Here is a 24,850-nt window from a genome sequence, read left to right as displayed (position 1 = left end):
CTGCTCCATCATACAATCATGGCTGATATGATTCTCATCCCCATTCTCCCGCCTTCTCCCCGGAACCCTTGATCCTCTTATTGATCAAGAACCTAATAAATAAATAGTAGATTTATTTAACCTACTGCACTGCACGCGACATTTCATCAGATTTTAGTCGGTGACTTGTGCAAGGAATTTGCTACACACTTCTTAATTCCACCATTGAAAAGCTACATGGAATATTTTCTTAAATCTGTTAGTGACTCGGACTAGAACCTCAAGCTACATTCGGACGCCAGACTAGGCTCCAACAATTTTCCTATTTTGGCATAATTGCGAGGAAAAGGATGCTTTGTTCCAGGAGTGAGAGCAAGACCGAGAGACCCATCTCTCTCTCACTGACAAATTACAGTAAAACAAACTTTATTTAATTACACAGTTTAAATGTAACTGTAACAAATGAAGCAATTATTAACAGTTGAACAATATTTTGCCATTGGGGATTTTCACAGTAACTTCATTGCAGTGTTAATGTAAGCCCTACTTGTGACTTATAAATAAACTTTAACTTTAAAATGATAGGAAGTTACTTTCTAGCTTATGACTGCTTCCTTTCCAAATAAGCAACATTCCTCTTACAGACTTAAACACCACCTTAAATACAGTTACCAAACATAAATATACTTGCTATAATGAGTGTGGACAGTCTTGAAGCTTTCAGAGAGAAAAATGAGTTTCAGAGCAGAGTGCGGGTGCTCCGGTTTCCTCCCACAGTCCGAAAGACGTGCTGGTTAGGGGGCATTGGCCATGCTAAATACTCCCTCAGTGTACCCGAACAGGCACCGGAGTGTGGCGACTAGAGGATTTTCACAGTAACTTCGTTGCAGCGTTAATGTAAGCCTACTTGTGACACTAATAAATAAACTTTAAACTTTACCTTGAACCATTTAAGTTTAAATGTATTTATTAGTGCCATAAATAGGCTTACATGTGTGTTGGTGTGCGAGAGAGAGTGAGTGTGTTAGGGTATTTAGAAGAAGTAATTATTATATTTTCACATTTCATACTGCGAGTTAATAGCTTTGTCTTTCTATCTTGAAAAACTGGTTTTATCAGAAACTAATAACTGCTGTTTCTGTAAGGAAGGTGAATATTGAGCGCTCATTCTCGGATTAATAAGGAAAGCATTCATTTTGCAGTATAGTTAGCTGAAGAAATCATTTAAATGTATGTTTCGATGTGGAGTAGTGGGACTGGAGATAAGGCAGTGCATTCCTCCCAGCTCAGTCAGGGATTTGAATTGTCGAGACCACAAAAGCAAATCTGCTGCAAACAAACCAGGTTGGTTTTTCATCCAGTAATGTCCCTCCCAGGAAGATAACCTTGACTCAATGCCCACTCGCATTCTGCTGTTTTGACTGACGGCTGCTTTAACCCTCTTTCACAGCATTAAGAAAATATTCCAGTCTGGCAGTCTCAGTGGATGGCTTTCTTTCTATTTATTCTTTCATGGGATGTTGGGCGTCGCCGGCACGGCCAGCAATGGTTGCCCATCCCTAATTGCCCTTGAACCGAGTGGCTCGCTCGGCCATTTCAGGGGGCAGTTAAGCATCAACCGCATCGCGTGGGTCTTTAAAGTAAAGTTTATTTATTAGTCACAAGCAGGCTTACATTAACACTGCAATGAAGTTACTGTGAAAATCCCCTAGTCGCCACACTCTGGCGCCGGTTCGGGTTACACTGAGGGGGAATTTAGCACGGCCAATGCAGCCTAACCAGCACGTCTTTGGAGGAAACCGGAGCACCCGGAGGAAACCCACGCAGACACATGGAGAACGTGCAAACTCCGCACAGTCACCCAAGGCGGGAATCGAACCCGGGTGCCTGGTACTGTGAGGCAGCAGCGCTAACCACTGTGCCACCCAGCTGGAGTCATATGTAAACCAGATTGGGTAAGGAGGTTTCCTTCCCTTAAGGGCATTAGTGAACCAGATGGGTTTTAGGAATGCACCCAGAGCATTGGTCTACATCTGTGGATTCCTAGTACAATGGCATTACCACTATGCCACTCTTCCCCCCCTCCAACATTAAATTCCATCTACCATTGTTCTGCCCACACAGCAACTTACTATGCCGCCTAACTCAGTACCCTTTGCAAGCTTGGATACACTAATCCAATACCAAGTCATTAAGCCGAGGCCCCATTACAAATGGGGCAGCATGGCAGCGCAATGGGGCGGCAAGGCAGCACAGTGGTTAGCACTGCTGCCTCACAGCACTAGAGACCCAGGTTCAATTCCCGGCTTGGGTCTGTGTGGAGTTTGCATGTTCTCCCCATGTCTGCATGGGTTTCCTCCGGGTGCTCCGGTTTCCTCCCACAGTCCAAAGATGTGCGGATTAGGTGGATTAGCCATGTTAAATTGCCCCTTAGTATCAGGGGATTAGCTAGGGTAAATGCACGGGGTTATGGGGATAGGGCCTGGGTGGAATTGTGGTCGGTGCAGACTCGATGGGCCGAATGGCCCCCGTCTGCACTGTAGGGATTCTATGAAATCCCCTGGAAACTCCTCTAGTCAGAGACGTGTCGAGTTTCACCTCTGCTGATATTCCTCAAATCCTTCACTTCAACCACAACTGCTTCAACACCTTGCATGGAGTCTGACTGCTTCCCAACTTACTTCTTATGTTTACAATTTGATATTTATCAGGATTAAACATCAGCCACATTGTTCTGTCCACATATACATTTGCCCAGATTGTGATATAGTTCCTGAATGGCCTCCTCAGAATTAGCTGCCCCAATTAGTTTGGTAAGTGCATGCACATCCATGTGTGTGTGTACACAAGTGTGTACCCGAGTGTGTACACGAGTGTGTACCCGAGTGTGTACGCTCCTAACTCACAGACCACAATCAGTAAGGATAGGCAACAACACCTCCTCCATGATCATCCTCAACACCGATGCCCCACAAGGTTGTGTCCTCAGACCCTTACTATACTCCTTATACACCAAGACCAAATTCCCCTCCAACTCGATTTTCAAGTTTGCTGACGACACCACCGTAGTGGATCAGACCTCAAACAATGACGAGACAGAGTACAGGAATGAGATAGAGAATCTGGTGAACTGGTGCGGCAACAATAATCTCTCCCTCAATGTCAACAAAACAGGAGATTGTCATCGACTTCAGGAAGCGTAAAGGAGAACATGCCCCTGTCTACATCAACAGGGACGAAGTACAAAGGGTCGACAGCTTCAAGTTTTTAGGTGGCCAGATCACCAACAACCTGTCCTGGTCCCCCCATGCTGACACCATAGCTAAGAAAGCCCCACCAACACCTCTACTTCCTCAGAAGACTAAGGAAATTTGGCATGTCAGCTACGACTCTCACCAGCCTTTACAGATGCACCATTGAAAACATTCTTTCTGGTTGTATCACAGCTTGGTATGGCTTCTGCTCTGCCCAAGACCGCAAGGAACTACTTAAGATCATGAATGTAGCCCAATCCATCACCCAAACCAGCCTCCCATCCATTGACTCTGTCTACACTTCTCCCTGCCTCGGCAAAGCAGCCAGCATAATTAAGGACCCCACGCACCCCAGATATTCTCTCTTCCACCTTCTTCCTTCGGGAAAAATATACAAAAGTCTGAGGTCACATACCAACCGACTCAAGAACAGCTTCTTCCCTGCTGCTGTCAGACTTTTGAATGGATCTACCTTGCATTAAGTTGATCTTTCTCTACACCCTAGCTATGACTGTAATAGTACATTCTGCACTCTCTCATTTCCTTCTCTATGAACGGTATGTTTTGTCTGTATAGCGTGCAAAAAACAATACTTTTCACTGTATGTTAATACATGTGACAATAATAATCCCCCACACATTCGGGTCAATTTAGCATGGCCAATCAACCTAACCAGCACGTCTTTGGACTGTGGGAGGAAATCGGGGCACCCGGAGGAAACCCACGCAGACACGGGGAGAATGTGCAAACTCCACACAGTGACCGAGGCTGGAATTGAACCTGGGTCCCTGGCGCTGTGAGGCAGCAGCGCTAACCACTGTGCCACTGTGAGAGAAACAAAATTAATAAAAGTATATTTGAGAGTGTATCCTTTAACCTCACTGAAGTGTGCGAATTGCTCATTTATTCAATATTCATACTTCCTCGGAGAGTTACCTTGAAACTTATCAGTTCTTCTTCAGTGAAACCATGACTGTGAATAATCTTCATTTGTTTTACCAACGTGCTCTTGCCACTCTCTGCTGCACCTGAAACGCACACAACATAAGGCGATAAGAAATTAATAGGAACACGAGTTGACCTCCCCATCCCGCTCCACCATTCAACACGATCCCAGCTGATCATCAAACTCAACTCCATTTGCCCACCCTCAACACTTTATCCCTCGCGCACCCACCCCCACTTAGTACAAAGAAAGTTACAGCACAGGAACAGGCCCTTCGGCCCTCCAAGCCCGCACCAACCATGCTGTCCGACTGAACTAAAACCCCCTACTCTTCCGGGAACCATATCCCTCTATTCCCATCCTGTTCATGTATTTATCAAGATGCCCCTTAAAAGTCACTATTGTATCTGCTTCCACTACCTCCCCCGGCAGCGAGTTCCAGGCACCCACCACCCTCTGTGTAAAAACCTTGCCTCGTACATCTCCTTTAAATCTTGCCCCTCGCACCTTAAACCTATGCCCCCTTGTAATTGAATCTTCCACCCTGGGAAAAAGCTTCTGACTATCCACTCTGTCCATGAACATATAGTGTTCAAACCCGAGAGTTATTGGCCCAAATCCCCCCCCGGATTCCACAGCACAGGTTAACTTCTAAACATCCCAACTGCTTTCAAAATTGTTCCAATTATGAGGTTTGAAAGATTGTTCTGTATTATTCGGACTTTCTCTTTAACTTAGGGTAAAATGGAGGCATTTGACCTGTTCTGAATTCTGTCCAACAAATAGGTTTGGGTGTTAAAGGGAGGCTTAGTGGGAGAGTCCAAGATATTCACACCTGTGATAAAAAAAGGCCCTGAGCAGTTGTGCTGCTGTTAGTTTCCAAGTTGCAGGGAGGTGTTAGATTTTGTAAACAGTTATACGTTAAGTTCTCTACTTAATTCAAAGATGGAATGGGGTTGGGGGTCTAGATGATAGTTAACATGCATTTTCTCCTGGATACAAGGCCCATGTGATTCACGTGTACATAGAGAAAGGATTTCAAGAGGGGCATTGTTCATTAGAAGCCACTGTGGTATCAGGTTACACAGGCTATAGGTTTTCCTAAAAATATCACTGAACCTCACAGACGGGATCGGTGTTCAAGAATCTGAGAGTAAGACTCAATGGGCCGAATTCCCTCCTTCTGCACTGTAGGATTCTATGATTCTAAATTGGGGGGACTCGCTAGGGTAAATGCATGGGGTTATATGGACAGGACCTGGGTGGGATTGTGGTCAGTGCAGACACAATGGGCCAAATGGCCTCCTTTAGCACTGTAGGATTCTATGATTCTATCCTCAGGTAGTTAGGGGTTTTTTCAATGGCATTGGTTCATGTCAGATGTGAGTGAGTCATTTCATTTTCTGCCTTTGGGCAGAGAAGGTATTCTATGCAAATTAGAAAACCGAAACATAACCAAGCAGACAGAAAACTATTCCATTTTTCCCTCCCAGTTTACTTGTGGTCATTTTTAAAGAATATTGAGTTTAAGCTTTAACATCTCTCCCATTCAGCGGCACAAACAGCTAGCGGTGCTAAAGCAGCTGATGTGAAATTAAGTACAGTTTGTTTGCAATGGTCAGAGTATGACTCACAAGCTTCTCATTTAGCCCCACATGTTGCAAAGAGTCACGCTTTTTGCATCAACGCTGTTTGTTGTAAATTTATTTGGGATGCACAATGGGTCCCATTATTCACATATTGTTTTATTTTTAGTTTTTATCTATTCAGCACGAAAACAACACAAACTGTTTTATAAAATAAATACAGCCCCCCACACACACACACACACATACAGAGTCACACAGGATAGATACAAATACATGGAGAGTCTGAACCTTAATCAGAAAGATGTTGAACAACTTTTAAAAGTATATATATATATATATATATAATATATAAATGAGAGAGAAAGAGAAAGAAAGATTCGTCAAAGGAAAACATACAATCAAAAAAATGTTTGACTGCTTAAATGTTAGGGTGGCACAGTGGTTAGCACTGCTGCCTCACAGCTTTAACCTGGTGTTGTGAAACTTCTTACTGTGCCTCACAGCGCCAGGGACCCGGGTTCGATGACCGACTTGGGTGACTGTGTGGAGTTTGCACGTTCCCCCCATGTCTGCGTGGGTTTCCTCCGGGTGCTCCGGTTTCCTCCCACAGTCCAAAGATGTGCGGGTTAGGTGGATTGGCCGTGCTAAATTGCCCCTTAGTGTCCTGGGATGCGTAAATTAGAGGGATTGGTGGTGTAAATATGTGGGGTTACGGGGATAGGGCCTGGGGTGGGATTGTTGTTGATGCAGACTCGATGGGCTGAATGATCTCCTTCTGCATTGTAGGGTTTCAATGATTCTATGAACTTTGAAAAAGTATATATATATATGAATGAGAGAGAAAGAAAGAGATTTGTCAAAGGAAAACATACACTCAAAAAAAATGTTTAAATGTTAGGGCGGCAGGGTGACAATGGTTAGCACTGCTGCCTCACAGCTCCAGGGACCCGGGTTCGATTCCCAGCTTGGATTACTGTCTGTGTGGAGCTTACACACACACATATATATATATATACTTAGAGATTTGTTAAAGGAACGCATACAATCAAGAAATGCTTAAACAACTTGTAAAAATATATATACGGAGAGAGATTTGTTAAAGGAACACAATCAAAAAAAAGTTTAACAACTTTTAGCAGGATATACAGATAGATAGAAAGTGAGAGAGATATTTGTTAAAGGAACACACACTGGCTACATTGCAAAAGCTCTGTTGAAATAAAAGTGATCCACCCCCTTCCCCGGGATAAGAGCCGTTAAATGGACTGGTCTAGACTTGTGCCAGTATCCCTCCAACCAGTAACTCAATCCCCTAATTAAAGGGAGGTGGGTGGGGGAATACACTTCTCACATACTGGAGGGAAGAAATTCAGGTTTAAAGAGTCCAAGGTGAATAGGAGGATATCGACATGACTTTCGAATATTTGTTTGGCGGGGGGTTGATAGGGAGAGAAATAATTAAGCATTTTAACAAAACTTCAGGCTACTCCAAAAAGGAGCTATCTAGAAAAGGCAACGTGCAAACTGTTAACTGATGAAAGGGGAGGTGGGTGAACAATTCCAGGTGTGTGTTATACGCTGCTGTCAATTTCACCCCCTCTCCCCTGGGACCGTCTCACTGACCTAACAGCAGGATCTTCACCACGTTGAGTTCTTGTTTGGCACATTCATACAGCGCCCGGTCAATCTTCTCACTGCGGAGCTTCGCCTGTCGCTCCTCGGCACTGCTCTCGGATCCCAGGCACAGTCCCATCTCCGCCGACCATTTTTTTCCCAAAGTGGGAGTGAGTGAGTGTGAGAGAGAGAGAGAGGAGTTTGGGGGAATCAGAATGAAGGAGTAGTCAAGCCAGGCTGCTTCACTGCTCCCCTCATCCCCTCCCTCGCTGAGCCAGCGCCTTCTCCCCAACTCTCTGCTTCCCTTGCTCAACTCCCAAACCAAACTTTCCTCTCGTTGCAACAAAAAAAAAGTTGCAAGCGCCGGCGCTATAGTTACACCAGAGAAAATCCCTGGCAAATTACAGAGGAAATGACGTTTGCTTGTTTAATACAGCCAGCTTCTGTTTGGGTAATAGTTGGCAGATTAATATTCCTCACTTAAATATCAGTTTTTCTCTTTCGATTCAAATTTTGTACACATATATATTATCTCTGTTATAGCATCAATGTTGGAAAGGGGCACTTCCAATGTTTTCTGCAAGTCAGAATTTAAAATAGTCCAAATAATGTCTTTGCACCAATAAATCAATGAAGTCCAGACTGGGGCTTATAGTAAATACTGACACAGCCCCGTGACATCCTTTCTAACCCCACCCATCATCTTCCAAAGCAGGGGTTCCCAACGAGGGGCCTGGGTGGCATGTTGGCACAGTGGTTAGCACGGTCAGCTTTGACCAAGGGTCGTCTGGACTCGGAACGTCAGCTCTTTTCTCTCCTCTCAGATGCTGCCAGACCCGCTGAGATTTTCCAGCATTTTCTCTTGTGGTTAGTACTGTTGCCCCACAGCGCCAGGGATCCAGGTTCAATTCCGGCCTCGGGTCACTGTGTGGAGTCTGCACGTTCTCCCCATGTCTGCGTAGGTTTGCTCCAGGTTTCCTCCCAATGACCAACGATGTGCAGGTAGGTGGATTGGTCATGCTAAATTGCCCCTAAGTGTGCCAAGATGTGTAGGTTAGGTTGGCGGTGGGGACACGGTGGCACAGTGGTTAGCACTGCTGCCTCACAGTGCCAGGGACCCGGGTTTCGATTCCCAGCTTGGGTCACTGTCTGTGCAGAGACTGCACGTTCTCCCCGTGTCTGTGTGGGTTTCCTCCAGGTGCTCCAGTTTCCTCCCACAGTCAAAAAGGCGTGCTGGTTAGGTGCATTGGCCGTGCTAAATTCTCCCTCAGTGTACCCGAACAGGTGCCGGAGTGTGGCAACTAGGGGATTTTCACAGAAACTTTACTGCAGTGTTAACCTAAGCCTACTTGTGACACTAATAAGTAAACTTTAAAATACATGGGGATAGGGCAGAGGTATAGTATAGTGCACAAGCAGTTTTGTGAGGTCATTGGAAAGCAGGCAATGATTGGAAGATATCAGCAACAACAAAACCTTTGAAAAAGTTGAGTGGTTAGAGTTGATACAGCTGGAGACGAGGTGGGGAAAGTCCCAGCGACAATGAAACCATGGCTTCTAGGTCAGTCCTGGGCCCCTTGGAAGGGGTAATTATTATATATTTAAAAGGGTTGCAGGTTGCTTTAAGAGTTGATCACACAACTTGACAGTGGTGTTATTGCAGAGACTGTTGTATTATTTTCAGTTTTGTAATCTGTGCAGTGCAGAGAGCAGCTCTTCAATAAACCTGTTGTGTGTTATCTGAATCTACGCGTTCAAACCACGTCTTTTCTTTCTGTTAAAACCCACAACCCCTAACACCAAACTAAACTAAACTAACATAGTTAGGACATTGGCGGCACAGTGGTTAGCACTGCTGCCTCACAGCGCCAGGGACCCGGGTTCGATTCCCGGCTTGGGTCACTGTCTGTGTGGAGTTTGCACGTTTTCCCCACGTCTGCGTGGGTTTTCTCCGGGTGCTCCGGTTTCCTCCCACAGTCCGAAAGACGTGCTGGTTAGGTGAATTGACCCGAACAGGCGCTGGAGTGTGGCGACTCGGGGAATTTCACAGTAACTTCATTGCAGTGTTAACGTAAGCCTACTTGTATCTAATAAATAAACTTTAACTTTAATGTTGATGGTTAACCAGGTAAGTTGCACTCCGACCCTCTAATCACTATCCCTCACAGATCTGGCCTCTGCCATTGGCCCTTGAGCTCTGCCTTCCTGTGTCCAGACTGTTACCTGTGCTGGGTTGGCCACTGAGTCCATCGCAGGCAGCTGCTCCATGAGGCAGAAAGTTCAGGCCCCACGACCCAAACCACAGAGCCTGCTCTGAACTGGGTATTCATCCACTGCAGGGTTTACGGGCTGATTTACCCAAGCCTCCCTGAACAGGGAACAAAAAAATAATTTCTGCACCAACCCACCTAATGGAAAACAAGTCAGTTCGCAGCTGCAGAAAGAGGGGGCAAACATCTGAATCTTGCTTCAATCACCTCGGACATCATAGAATCTCTACAGTGCAGAAAGATGCCATTCGGTCCAATGAATCTTCACTAACTCTCTGAAAGAGTATCTTACCTAGCCCCCTCCCCACCCAATCCCTGTAATTTACCATGGCCAATCCACAGACTCCGGCCGGGTGGGACTGAAGATGTGAGATGCGTCCCCGGCTCCAGCGGTGAAGCACGAAAGGAGCGAAGGAGGACTAGCCCCCACCCCTCTACTTCCCCCCTTTTACAGCACTAGCTGCCGTAAAGCAGGTGAGTTCAAATGCCCCATTGAAAGGGAGAAGGTGAGTTTCGAAGGTAAGTGAATGGGGTGTGGGAGTGGGGACTCAAACATTGGCAAGGATGAGGGGGGCGGTGGGTTTTAGACGTTGGGGAGGGGAGAGCAGCTGGACTCGGAGGGGAATTGGACATGGGGAGATCTGGACATAGGAGAGTCCAGACATCAAGGGGGGAAGGTGGGGGTTTAGAAATGGGGGCGCAGGGGTTCAGACATCAAGGGGGGGTTCAGACATCGAGGGGGGGGGGTTCAGACATTGGGGAGGTTTAGACATGGGGGCAGGAGGGGGTCCAGACATCGAGGCAGGAAGGTGGGGATTTAGAAATGGGGGGCAGGAGGGGGTTTAGACATCGAGGGGGGCTCAGACATCGAGAGGGGGGTTCAGACATCGAGAGGGGGGTTCAGACATCGAGGGGGGGGTTCAGACATCGGTGGGGGGGGAAGATGGGGGTGTACCGTACGGGACTTGGTCTGAGTGTAAAATGGTTACACTGAAGTTAGAAGTGCTTTACTTTCCTCAAACTCTTTCAGATTAACTATAACTGTAAAACTGACAGAACTATCCAAAGATAGCGATTTAAATCACTTTGTCGGATGGTTCCTAGCCCAGTACAATTACCCAGAGGAAGTTAGTACTTCCTGGACAATCATTGGATAAACCTTTACCTGGGAACTTCCAAGAGGGATTCCCCAGCGCAGCTTTGGGATAACCCCCAAATGCGAAACCGGGGAGCTGGGAAACAATGGGCCAAAGGGTAGATTAATTGGAGAATGCAGGACACAACAGAAGGAAATTGTTGTAGTGAGTTTTATTAATGAACAGAGCGGGTGGTGAGAACTGTATAGAGAGAGCAGGATGGTGCTGGCTGAACGATGGGCCATCAATAATGACGAAGTGAAAAATAATAAGACGTTTGGTGTTAAAGGAGTGACGGACTGGTGGCATGCGGGAATTTGAAAATTAGTCCAAACATTTCCGCCAACTCCATACGGGCTTCTGGGAGTGCCTGAGTCAATAGTGAAAGAGAGAGGAAAAGACAAAGAAAGGTGGTGTGAGCACCCCCCCTCCCCCTAACTGTACCTTCCCCCATCACAACCCTCGGCCTGGGTCTCCATCTCTAGCCTTCCTGCGGAACGTGTGGCTCTTTACAGAAAAGCCTTGCAGAGTTACTCTCGATAACAATGTGCCAATCAACAGAGTGAGTGCATTTGGACATGGGAAAGAAAACTAGAATCAAAACAATGAGAACTCAAGGGCAGCAAATCCCACGTTTGCAATATCATTTGCAACTCTCACCTGACTAGTTAGCATGTGATGAGATATCTTATCATCTGACCTCCAGGAACACGTCCAACCAGAATGGCCAACCCTGCTGGATACTCTCACCTATATTTGCTTGGATGCTGCAATTTATGTTTTCAACATCCATGCAACAGAAAACTGACATAAAAGCAAAATAGTGCGCAATCTGAAACAAAAATTGAAAATGCTGGAAAATCTCAGCAGGTCTGACAGCACTTGTGGGGAGAGAACTGAGCCAACGTTTCGAGTCTGGATGACCCTTCATTAGAAGACAAGGAAAATCAGACAAGATTTAGAGTGTGAGGGTGGGAGAGGGGGCTGTAATTGAAAGGAATGGCATAGACAAAAGGACGGAATGTAAATGGGGGCAATAAAGGCTGAGAATGGTGCCAAGAGCGTCCATTAAGAGATCGGAATGTGTAAATGGCAGAACAAAGTTGCAGGGTGTAGGAATGAGTCAGTTGGCCCTGGTGGGCAGTGGGGGGGGGGGGGGAGGTGGAGACAAGATAGAAAGCGAGGTTTACCACAGTGGTTAGCACTGCTGCCTCACAGCGCCAGGGACCCAGTTTCGATTCCCAGCCTCTGGTCACTGTACGTGTGGAGTTTGCACATTCTCCCCATGTCTGCATGGGTTTCCTCTGGGTGCTCCGATTTCCTCCCACAGTCCAAAGATAAACGGGTTAGATGGATTGGTCATGCTAAATTGCCCCTTAGCGTCAGGGGGACTAGAATCATAGAATACCTACAGTGCAGAAGGAGACCATTTGGCCCATCGAGTCTGCACCAACCGCAATCCCACCCAGACCCTATCCCCAAAACCCCATGCATTTACACCAAGGGACAATTTAGCACGGCCAATCCATCTAATCCGCACATCTTTGGACTGTGGGAGGAAGCTGGAACCCAGAGGAAACCCATGCAGACACGGGGAGAATGTGCAAACTCCACTGAGACAATGACCCAAGCCAAGAATTGAACCCGGATCCCTGGCGCGGACTAGCTAGGGTAAACGTATGGGGTTATGGGAATGGGGCCTGGGTGGGATTGTGGGCAGCGCAGACTCGATGGGCCAAATGGCCTCCTTCTGCACTGTAGGAATTCTATTTTAGAAGTGGAAAAATAAAAATAATACAAAGTGATATTTGAGTTTAGTTGGGTCTGGCACACACAGGGTTATGCAGTACTTACACATTTCCTGCTCATATCCTGTTGTGCACAGATCATGTGGACAGAAACACGGGCAATGGAGTCTGTCTATGACCCAGTGATGTGCATCCCACTTTACCTCCCACTGCATCTTTCACTCTCTTCAAATAAAATTAAATGTCGCTCACGGATTCTTTTTGAGAGAGAGCTGGCTGGTGGTGATTGAACCTGGAAGTCACCACACCTCGGGGGGGGGGGGGGGGGGGGGAGGGTTGAGAAGACAGGCCTTCATGAATAACCTCAACCGGTAAGGGAATTGAACCCACACTGTTGGCGTCGCTCTGCATCACTAACCATCCGTCCAGCCAACTGAGCTAAACAACTCTCTTAATAAAGGAAGGGACTGGTCCGAGGGTGACTTCACAGTACAAAGGAGGAGCTGGTGTGACGGCAACATTATTTTCTTTCTGCCGAGATGCCACGTAACCAGTAAGAGACCATGCTGCAACACGTTTTTTTAATAGCTACCACACTGCTGAAATTTGCTACGTTCTTAGAAAGCGAGGGGCTAAGACAAAATGCAGAAAAACATGTCCGTGTCTGTTGAAGTGAGTTTAATTTCCACGCTTGACTTTGAACTTCCATTTCATGGAGAAAAGCAAGTGTTCAGAGCTTGAGAGTAAGCACTCCATACTAAGCACCAGTGAATGCAAAGCTCTAAACAGCCAAGGCCCCACTCTACCATCTGCCATGGCACCCACTTCAATGTCATCAGTTGGTCCTCATCAGTCCCACAGCTGAAGATTTCAGGCATTTGAGGGGTGGCCCCCCAAACAGCATCCCATCACCTGTCAGGTATTCATACCTAGTCTCGCCGTTGTGTTGACGCTGTTGTCTGGGATGTGGCTGCTGCTATGCCCGGCCGTTACTATCTTTTAAATTCATTCATGGGACATGGCCATCGCTGGCTGGCCAGCATTTATTGCCCATCCTTAGTTACACTTGGAGGGCAGTTGAGCATCAACCACATTGCTGTGGCTCTGGAGGCACATGTAGGCCAGACCAGATAAGGATGGCAGATTTCCATCCTTGAAGGACATGAGTGAAAGACATGGTCTTTCTGACAATCGACCATGGTTTCATGGTCATCAGTAGATTCTTAAATCCAGATATTTTTTACTGAATTCAAATTCCACCATCTGCCGTGGTGGGATTCGAACCCGGGTCCCCAGAACATTAACTGAGTTTCTGGATTTATAGTCTAGCAATAATACCATTAGGCCATCGCCTCCCCATATGTGATAGCTGGGGGCTAGTGTGTGGATCAGTGGCTGTACCAGCCACCCAGGACCCTGCTTTGAATACTTTCCCGCCCCATGAAAAGTCCAGTTACCGCAACCCCCTTGCGAAATGGGGATTGACAGAATAGACTTGAAGTGGATATTTTCCCTTGTTAGACATTCTAGAACAAGAGGCCATAGTTTTAAGGGTGAAAGTGTCAATTACAAGGGGGCACAGGTTCAAAGTGAGAGGGGGAAAGTTTAAAGGGAGATGTGCGGGGGAAGTTCTTCCACAGAGAGTGGTGGGTGCCTGGAACGTGCTGCCAGAGTAGGTGGAAGCAGGAACATTAGCAACATTTAAGAGGCATCTGGATGGGTCCATGAATAGGGGGGGGATGAGAGGGATATGGACCAAGGGCAGAAGTTTTTTTTAAAGTTTATTTAGGGCATCATGATCGCCACAGGCTTGGAGGGCCGAATGGCCTGGTCCTGTGCTGTACTTTTCTTTGTTTTTTATACATAATTTCTATTCAGAGTGTGACCCATTTACCGAAGGCAAATTTGTTTATTAGTACATTAAGTACTTAATGACCTCATTTTCAATGGACAAGTTAAAACATTTACTGCCAATCATTGTTACCAGTTTTTTTTAAAGCGAGTCTCAAATGCTCCAATAGTCACTCATACAAGACAAGGTTATGCCATAAATAGTATTAAAAATTGCTGTAGGGTGAGAATAATTATTAGTATCAGTCAGCAACAATGGCTAAATATTTTAAAGTTATCTCCTTTGTTTGTGTACTAAAAAGGTAAATTTGGGTTCGAGAAATTACCATTAAAAAAAGGTGGAATTCAGTGTAGGACTCGGCTCAAAAAAAAATAAACGCACTTACCCCTATTCTAATTTTTGCTCCTCTTCCTTCCCTCTCCAATGGATGGATCATGAATGGAAAGGGGACAACTTTACAGTGGATTCATTCGATAATTCAGTGCTCGTTAGTCTGCTGGAACCTCCTTCTCTCCAGTTTTCACATTGTACCTAAAATGTCAGTCACTTTGCAACTTATGGTCATTGATGCTGACTGAAGCCCAAAACCAAGTACTCAGAGCTTCATGGAAGCAAGGTCTTCCTTTTTCCTGAGCTTTTTTATCCATTGGCTGAAAATCACCTTGATTGTGGACAAATGCTCATCTCCAAATGTGACATCTAAAGTATACATTATTAAAATTTTCAGGCTTTCAAAGGTTGAGAATTTGTAGTTAAATCACAGCCCAAGCTTCAGGGGGTAGTAGTAGAGGCGGGTACAATTTTGTCTTTTAAAAAGCGTTTAGACAGTTACATGGGTAAGATGGGTATAGAGGGATATGGATCAAATGCAGGCAATTGGGACTAGCTTAGTGGTTAAAAAAGGGCGGCATGGACAAGTTGGTCCGAAGGGCCTGTTTCCATGCTGTAAACCACTATGACTCCAAGTACATTTTATTGTTGTTCAATCAAAAATAGCTATCTTCCAGAGCTAGCACAACTTCCCGCGTGAACATTTATCATCTATGCCATTGCCCAGATACCAAGATCTTTAATTAATTGATTGGCAATCTAAGCCAATTAAGTGATTGCAGCTTGTAACTGAAATAAAGTAGAAATCAATTGCATTAGAAGGAAAAGTGACAAAAAGAACACGAGAAAAAAATACAGTTAAACATTTCCTACGTATTCTGAAGTCAGCACATTGCTAATTCAAAGCCACACACAGGTTGTGTGTTGGTTTATTTAAGTTACACCAGCATACATTACTCAGAGGCATTTGTTTTAATTCACAATTGGAGAGAAGCAGACATTCAATTCAAAAGTTCTACAGACAGGTTTGTCAGGATATACATTCATTAAAACTGCAACAAGTTCAAGATTTTACATGTAGCACAATGTCATTCAAAAGCAAAACGAACACATTAAAACCCAAACCATAATAATGATAAGAAACCATACAGAACACAAAATGCAACCTTTAGAAAAAGAAATACTTCCCAGAAGTATTAAAGGGGAAATAAGTACAACAATAGTATTACTTAATAGTGTGTGTTGGACAGCAATGACAGGATCAGCAGGGTAATCTGACCACCATAATGGAATTGGTTTCGCTTCAAAGGCCACTGGCTCTCAATGTTACTAATTCTGACTTTGATGATTGCAAAGAGATGTGAACTACTAAAGAGAGCTGTCAAAAACTGTGAGGGGAAAATAAATATGTTTTCATAGCTTTAAGCACAAAGACTCCTCAGGAGCTTGAAATCTAACTTATGTTCTTTTGCAGATGTACCATGTTAAAATGCAGAACATGCTCAAAAGTACAATGTGGCAATTTTGAACATTTTCTCCCTTAAACTGCTGATTAACAGAATTGAGATTTTATTTGTAATATGTTTGACCTCACAATTGTATATGAGCATGAATGAACTGGATATACTGCAGATTTTTATTAAAATATTGTATGGTCCCAAGGAATAAAACCGCTACCAAAATGCATTGTGCCCAGGAATATATAGAGCTACCAAATATGTGAAGAAAAAGATTTAAGAAAAAAAGACAAATAAAGCACTAATGCTTCAATCTGTTGTTCAACCACTGGAGATTATGATGTGGAGACACCGGCGTTGGACTGGGGTGGGCACAGTAAGAAGTCTCACAACACCAGGTTAAAGTCCAACAGGTTTATTTGGTAGCACGAGCCTTTGGAGCATTGCCCCTTCATCAGGTGAGTGAAGAGTTGTGTTCACAAACAGGGCATATATAGACAAAGTTTAATTCAGGTTTTTGTCTATATATAAAAAACTGTGTGTCTATATATGCCCAGTTTGTGAACAGAACTCTTCACTCACCTGGCAAAGGGGCAACGCTCTGAAAGCTCATGCTACCAAATAAACCCCTTGGACTTTAACCTGGTGTTGTGAGACTACTTACTGGAGATTATGGCAGCGGGGGAGAGGCAGGGGATGAATCGGGACCTATTAGTGACTATAGTTTAAGGTCTCCATAAAATAAAAGTTTGGGATTTAAAATAGCCTCTTATACTATGATGAAAAGGAAATTAAAAATAAACCATGGCTCACTATTTCAAATTCAATTGCAACTTTCTTGGCATTAATAAGCATCGAAATTGCTTCAGTTTTAATTGAACTTTAAAATATCTTTATAAATAGAAAAGCAGCATGATACGTACATAAAATCCATTTACTAAAAAATAGTAATAGATATTTGAAAATTCTACAATGTTATTAGACCTTTTACAGGTCAATTAAAAGAAAATAGAATATATAATTTTTAAATTATATACTTTTTAAAACATTTTACAGCACTAGACTGTAAACACTCTTACAACTATCTGTATATTTACAAGCAGCTGGTTTAGTATGACCAAAAAGTACAGACTACCCCTTTAGTGCATCCCATTATTTTAAATTAAGTCCGTTAAAAATATTAAAAGGTCTGCCAAGTAAACTCACTGCAAATCTAAAATGCAAAAGTCTAGTAAACATAAAACAAACTGTGCTGAAGAAAGACCATTCATTAAATGTAGTGTACTGGTGTAAATGGACATTGGTTGTGTGTGGGTAGCACTATTCACTGGATTTCTGGTATGGAATTCCTTTCGTTCGATCATCACATCTTTTCTTGATGGCCTCTATTGCAGCTAACTCCTTGGCTTCTTTCTTTTGATTTCTTGCCTCGAATTGTAATCTTTTAACAGCAGTAAAAGAAAAGAAAGTTTAAAAATCGGGATGGACAAATATGTTACTATTGCAAGCTTTGACAAAGGGTCGTCTGGTTCGAAACGTCAGCTCTTTTCTCTCCTTACAGATGCTGCCAGACCTGCTGGGATTTTCCAGCATTTTCTCTTTTGGTTTACTATTGCAAATACTGACATTCAAAATAGATTTCAATGCTATGTAGCATCTAGAATATGATTTTAAAAAACTAACTGTAGAGAAAGAATCCAGTGTTTTGGGAAAATTAGATCTTGATGAAACTATTCCCTCTTCCTCATCACATACATCTAAAGATGGAAGAAACAAAATATTGTTGACATTTGTCCTAATTATCATATTAGTTCCCAGGAATGCTTGATGTAGTTAAGTGTTAAAAATAAAAATAAAAACATTACATTATGGAATGTTTGGCCTTTGGAGTGAAAGGCTCTCCAGTTTCTCCAGCTTGTGGCAGTGTGGAGAAAAAAGGGAATTTAACAAAGCTTATTAAAACTAAACCAGGTTTTATAAACATAATCCATTAAATCCAGTATTGCAGTCAAATGCTGCCAGAGTTGAGAAAATTTCTAGTAATTAGGAAATAGATGGGTAGCACGGTGGCACAGTGGTTAGCACTGCTACCTCACAGCGCCAGGAACCCGGGTGCGATTCCCGGCTTTGGGTCACTAACTGTGCAGAGTTTGCACATTCTCCCCTGCGTGAGTTTCCTCCGGGTGCTCCGGTTTCCTCCCACAGTCTGAAAGATGTGCTGGTTAGGTGCATTGACCCGAACAGGCGCCAGACTGTGGCAACCAGGGGAATTTCACAGTAACTTCATTGCAGTGTTGATGTAAGCCTTACTTGTGACTAATAAATAAACTTTAACTTCAGACATTTTAAAAAGTGGCTACATCTTAAAGTTGATACAAAAACAGAAAATGCTGGAAAGTCTCAACAGGTCTGACAGCACCTGTGGGGAGAAAATACAGCCAATGTTGAGAGTCTGGGTGAAGAGCTCTGACAAAGTGTCATCCAGACTCAAAACATTGGCTCTATTCTGTCCCGACAGATGCTGTCAGACCTGCAGAGATTTTCCAGCATTTTCTGTTTTTGTTTCAGATTTCAGCATCCGCAGTATTTTGCTTTCATCTTAAAGTTGATTTTAAGCTGGTACAACTACCTGCAAAATCATGCTAATTTTGAGAACTGGTTCCCTGCCTTAGGCTTTTTGTATATTTAAGTGTAAAACTTGCCATGAAAATAGTGTTTTAAAACAAACATATTTAAGGATAATTTTCAAAACTTTTTTATAAATTAAGTGATGTTTGATTAATACAGCTGATGAAAATTAGTTTATCACAAAAATTAAACATTTTGAATCAGTCTAGTTTAGCAGTTGGGAGTATCTCAATTTTAAATAACTGAAGATAATATACAGAACCATTCATTAGCAAAAATATAACTCAGACAGTGCAAAAGAGGCTATTTGGCCCAGCGAGTCTGCACCGACTCTCTGACAGGCCCTCTCCCCTGCCCTATCCCCATAACCCACACATTTTCCATGGCTAATCCATCTAACCTAGACATCTTAGGACACTAAGAGGCAAAGAAAGAGAGCAACCTAGCTAAAACTTTTAGACAAATATTTTTAAATGCGTGTAGCAAGCATTTTGTTCTTCAGAATTGCCAGTCTTTTACAAAGTTGAATTTAATCTGGGGACAGGCCCAGACTATCTTCACATTCTTGGAATCTATGTTTCAGCTTAATTAAAAGTGATGGAGTGAAGCAAGAGTTCCAAGTGAAATAAACTAAATAAAATAAAGTCAACTTGGTTCCTATTAGGTGTGACTTCATAGTTTGAAACAGGCCATAATTCAACAGAAGTTAGAAATTGACTGTCTGAGAATCAGGTTGACTGGTGATGTTATTGTGGGATCTTTACTCTCACTGTTGTGCTATAACCTATCAGAGAGGTTGTATACAGACATGTGCCAAAAAGCATTTCTCAGCAACGGCACTCCTCATTTTAAGAAACACTAACATTAATAAATAAAATATGTTTAGAAAAAGCTTAAAAAGTGTCTGCACGTGTTCACACCAATAAAAATGTCAAGAAACACAGTACACCAGACACTGGATTCACTGTACAGATAACTTTCAAAATATGCTGTGGGTTTAGCACAAGAACTATATTAATTTAGTTTACTGATGTACCAAAGCATGTTACTTCTCCTCTCTCCTCATATTTGATCTTCAATATGTGGTGTTATCTCATTTCAGCCAGATTATCAAAATGGACACTGTAAGTGGTCTCAGCACCTCTTGGCTAGGGAGGGTTGGGGAGGGGGCGTGGTGGTGTGGGGAGGTCAAACAGTCTGCAAGGGACAATTTTGCATGGCCAATCCACCTAACCTGCATATCTTTGGACTGTGGGAGGAGGCCAGAGCACCCGGAGGAAACCCACACAGACACGGGGTACAAACTCCACAGTCTGCTGTGGCTTGTGTCTGGTCTCATACAAAGAAAAGCCACTTGACTGAAACACTGGAAAATTGTTGGCATAAACAGGAAAAAAAAATGCAGTAAATGGCTTCAGGAGAAAATGGAAAACTTTTTTTTGGATCAACAATTTGTCACAAACATTTATTCAGGTTTATGTAGGAAGAATGGTTGTTTGGATTAGATACAGGAGCTGTACATTTCCAAGGCATCGGCAGTACAGAACAAATTGTTGAAGAGAATAACCATGTTTCCTTTAACACTTCATCACACAACTCAAGTTACAAATATGTCAATTTATAATAAAATATATTGTTTTACCTTGATAGCACAAGGAGCACATACTAGATAATCAGTACTAAGTTTAAAATGTAAATACAATGGCAGGACAGAATGAGCATTCATAATACAATCTTCATGCCACCGCTCTAAAGAGATAAAACTGGGAATTATTTGCAGAGACAAATTCCATCTAAAATGTTAGATTATAATGAAGGGAAATAGTTTCTCACCTGTTCTTAATTATTCTTTGAACAATGTGGTCTGTAGTGAGATCATTCCCACTATGGATGGTTTTAAAGATGTTGCGTCGTTTAGGTTCCTGCAACAAAGTGAAAATGTAATGAAAAGATTGAACATAATACATTAATAAGAATTTAAGGTAATGATTTTTTGTTCACGTTTAATTGAAATCTGCTGTGCGGCATTTTTATTTGCTTTAGAATATGAAGCTTTCGGTGCCTCTTGTATTGTTCCCAGGTGGCAATAAAGTCAGCAGCAATACTGCAGAAATGTGGTCTAGATCAAGGCATTGGGTTGAAATCACTTTGAGGTGGTCCAAAATAGATTTCCATTAAGGCCAGAGAAAACTGAATCATATATACACATATACCCTTATGAAAAGAAAATTGGTTTACCAGAAACATTCTGATTTAATTTCATTTATAAAATGGAATCCAGGAATATGCTGCAATGTTAAAATGTCAGACTGCAAATACAAATATAGACACTACTTTACGCACCTACCCTAGTACAACATACTACAGGTAACCACGAAGAAGAAATGGTCAAGAGTTTCAAGTTTCTAGGTATCCAGATCACCAACAACCTGTCCTGGTCCCTCCTCGCCATCGCTATAGTTAAGAAAGCCCACCAACCACTACTTTCTCAAGGGACGAAGGAAGTTTGGCATGTCCGCTATGACTCTCACCAATTTTTACAGAAGCACCATAGAAAGCATCCTTTCTGGATGTATCACAGCTTCGCATGGCTCCTGCTCTGACCAAGACTGCAAGAAATTACAAAGGGTTGTGAACGTAGCCCAGTCCATCACGCAAACCTGCCTCCCACCCATTGACAATGTCTACACTTCCCGCAGCCTCAGAAAAGCAGCCAGCATAATAAAGGATTCCACACATCCCGGACATTCTCTCTTTCACCTTTTTCCTGTCAGGAAAAAAGATACCAAAATCTGAGAGCACGTACCAACCTACTCAAGAACAACTTCTTCCCTGCTGCCATCAGCCTTCTGAATGGACCTACCATATATTAAGCTAATCTTTCGCTACACCCTGTGACTGCAACACTATTCTGCACCCTCTCCTTCCCTTCTCCCCTATGTACTCTATGAACGGTATGTTTTGTCTGTATAGTATGCTAGAAACAATACTTTTCATTGTATCCCAACACGTGACAACAATAAATCAAATCAAAACCAGCCTGTGATTGGATGAACAAGCATTGAGCATTTTTAAAATTTATTTTCCGGATGCTTTGAAAATGAACTGTTGCAAACACGGAGGAAATGGCGGGCCACTTAGAAATGCCTCGGGAGCCACATCCAGCCTGTGGGCCATGCCTTGGACAAGCCTATTCTAGTGGAAACAAGTCCAGCCTTTCCAACCTGTCCTTGTCGGACAATCCACTCATTCCAGGTTGAACCACCTCCAATGTAGTTATAACCTTTCTTAAGGAGAGCAAACTGCACACAATATTTGAGATGTGGTTTCACCAATGCACCGTAAACGAAACATCAGTTTTTATCAGTAGTGACCTCAGTATTTCAGCATTCAATGCAATTAGTGCACATAGTATGGACTTAATCCTGAACAAACAACAGAATATGACCTTTGATACTGAAAGATTTATGAATAAGTTTCCAAGTTTTATAAACACTGCCCTGGGTTTTGCCTTTAAGCAAATTCTAGGTATAAAGAGTATATTCAGTTAGATCAGATCACGTTAGAACAATTTGCATCTATGCCTTTCATGTAGATAAACGTGCACAAAGATGTGTGTTTTTCTCTGGTGCCTTGTGTAAGGTCTGAACAGTTCTGATTTATTGATATAAATGACAGGGTGGTACAGTGGTTAGCTGCCTCATAGCGCCAGGGACCTGGGTTCAATTCCGACCTTTGGTGACTATCTGTGTGGAGTTTTGCACATTCTCACCGTGTGGGTTTCCACCGGGTGCTCCCACTGTCTGAAGATGTGAAGGTTAGGTGGATTGGTCGCGCTAAATTGTGCCTTAGTGTCCCCAAGATGCGTAGGTTAGGGGGATTAGCAGTGTAAACGCGTGGGGTTACGTGGGGTAAATGCATGGGGACACTCTGTCAGAGAGTCAGCGCAGACTCGATGGGCTGAATGGCCTCCTTCTGCACTGTCGGGATTCAATAACGAACTGAAATTTTACTATTGCAGAAGGATTAAAAGTTATGACAATTTAGATCCTTAAAAGAAAACCATGAAAGGCATTGATAATGTAGAAATGGTCCTTTGTGGACAATGCCTAATTACATGCAGTATTAAAAATATGCAATCACAGAACATGGCCACAAAATTAGCAACCACTTCTGTTCACAAAGCATTTGATACTGGGCCAATTAATCTTTTGATAGAACTATGTGGACAGAGATGGTCAAAAATATGAATCAAGACATAGATGACCAAATACTATGTGAAACACACTGATGGGAATATAGGTGAGTGGCTTGTGGAATGTCGATGGTCATGTTTAATAAATTGCACTAAAATGTTGGATTCACAAGGAATTACCCTTGGAAGCTGCTAAGAACTTAAGAAAAATGAAAAGCAACTGCTATGTTGTCTGGATGTGCTTTTCTTGTAAATCTTGCTAGCATTTATGAGTATTTAATAATTAAAGGGAGGATAAATTGCCAATTGCAATATCCTTTAATGCACCAAAACTATCTGTATTGTGGTAGTGTTGATAAGAGCACAGTTATGTTACCAGGTTATGTCATTTAACAAACAGCATTTTGCGAAGCAAACTGGAACAGCAAACAAGATACCAGGGCAAATTCAAATGATATATCAACTGTTATAAGGTTTAGGGTTCCATTAAGGTCCAAATGTTTAATTTCTAACACTATAGCCTTCAATTGTACTTGACCTACAAGGCACGAGTAACTAGTATTTGTGACTCAAGTAGAACTAAGCAAGATTTTACATTCATTTAACAAGCAGGGGAGACAACACAAATGTTTTTCATCTCTCAAGATCCTAGGAGATCTTGGTGTTGCCAGCATAACCAATGTATTTCTCTTTGAACTGATGTTAAACTGTGTCTAGAAGAGTCATTCCCTGAAGCCATGTTATCACTGTGCCAATAAAGACGACAATTCCTCAACTTTCATCCCTCAGTCTCTTGTTATTTAGGACTTCCTTTTTTGGAAATGGTCCAAATTCTCTCTTCTGATGGCTGTACAGTGTAGAATCACCCCACCTCTGCAACTAGAGCCAAAGACTAGTTTTCATCCTTCCCCCTGGGCCCCTCAGAGTTTAAATGCCATTGAAAACAAATACAATTCATTTAGATATAGAACAGTTATAAAGAGACACATTTTCTTATCAATGTCTCTTAACCCAAGCCCCGCACGAAGGCCATTAAGATCAACAATTAAGAAAACATCCTATCATAATATAAAGATTTATTTCTGTTACAGATTCGATTAAAGAGCAATACGTGGGTTTTGTTTAAAGATAATGGGCGCAATTTTCCAGCTGCGCTCGCCACAAAACTGGAAAGTCCCGCCAGAGGTCAACGGATCTATGCATGGTCCCCCTCCACACACCCACACCCCTGCTACGAGTCCTGTGGCAGACAGGATGCAAAATTCCCCCCAAAGGTGCCATCCTAAATTCAGACTATTTAGCCATTCCTTCAAGTGGATTTAAAAAAGGACCTAATTGTATTGTGGACAATTAAGACCGCATACAGCTGCTCCAACTCAAGGCTCAAAGGAACTTAGCCATAAAACAATTCTGTTTCTTAACAAACAACTGCCTTCCTGTTGAGTGCCCAAAATGCAAATAACAATCGTCAATGTACCAGTTGCACCCAGTGTAAGCCCAGATAAGGGCGGCACAGTGGTTAGCACTGCTGCCTCACAGCACCAGGGATCCAGGTTCAATTCCCGGATTGGGTCATGGTCTGTGCAGAGTTTGCACGTTCTCCCCGTATCTGCGTGGGTTTCCTCCGGGTGCTCTGGTTTCCTCCCACAGTCCGAAAGACATGTTGGTTAGATGCATTAGCCATGCTAAATTCTCCCTGTGTATCCGAACAGGTGCCGGAATGTGGCGACTGGGGATTTTCACAGCAACTTCATTGCAGTGTTAATGTAAGCCTACTTGTGACACTGATAAATAAACTAATGAGAAATCCATTGAGCTGTTTCAGCCTCTCCAGACCAGCTGCCCTCAGTAC

The 24,850-nt window shown here is 43.1% G+C and overlaps 2 protein-coding genes across 2 annotated transcripts in view; both read right to left on the bottom strand.

Annotated features, from left to right (window-relative positions):
* Nucleotides 1–7,750, bottom strand: part of gnav1 (guanine nucleotide binding protein (G protein) alpha v1) — a 150,571-nt gene extending 142,821 nt beyond the window's left edge. The window contains exons 1-2 of the mRNA XM_078225736.1: nucleotides 7,392–7,750; nucleotides 4,170–4,261 (exon numbers count right to left, since the gene is read on the bottom strand). Coding sequence (XP_078081862.1) covers nucleotides 4,170–4,261; nucleotides 7,392–7,521 — 222 coding nt within the window. The 5' untranslated portion in view covers nucleotides 7,522–7,750. The remainder of the gene's footprint in view (nucleotides 1–4,169; nucleotides 4,262–7,391) is intronic.
* Nucleotides 7,751–15,631: 7,881 nt separating this feature from the next.
* pcyt2 (phosphate cytidylyltransferase 2, ethanolamine) overlaps nucleotides 15,632–24,850 on the bottom strand; it is a 51,778-nt gene continuing 42,559 nt past the window's right edge. Inside the window, exons 12-13 of the mRNA XM_078225721.1 lie at nucleotides 20,637–20,725; nucleotides 15,632–17,616 (exon numbers count right to left, since the gene is read on the bottom strand). Coding sequence (XP_078081847.1) covers nucleotides 17,496–17,616; nucleotides 20,637–20,725 — 210 coding nt within the window. The 3' untranslated portion in view covers nucleotides 15,632–17,495. The remainder of the gene's footprint in view (nucleotides 17,617–20,636; nucleotides 20,726–24,850) is intronic.

Source organism: Mustelus asterias, chromosome 12 (genome assembly GCF_964213995.1).
Source record: "Mustelus asterias chromosome 12, sMusAst1.hap1.1, whole genome shotgun sequence".
In the NCBI taxonomy this organism is placed as follows: domain Eukaryota; kingdom Metazoa; phylum Chordata; class Chondrichthyes; order Carcharhiniformes; family Triakidae; genus Mustelus; species Mustelus asterias.
The sequence above is the reverse complement of the archived record's forward strand: the minus strand, read 5'-3'. Positions and strand labels throughout refer to the sequence as shown.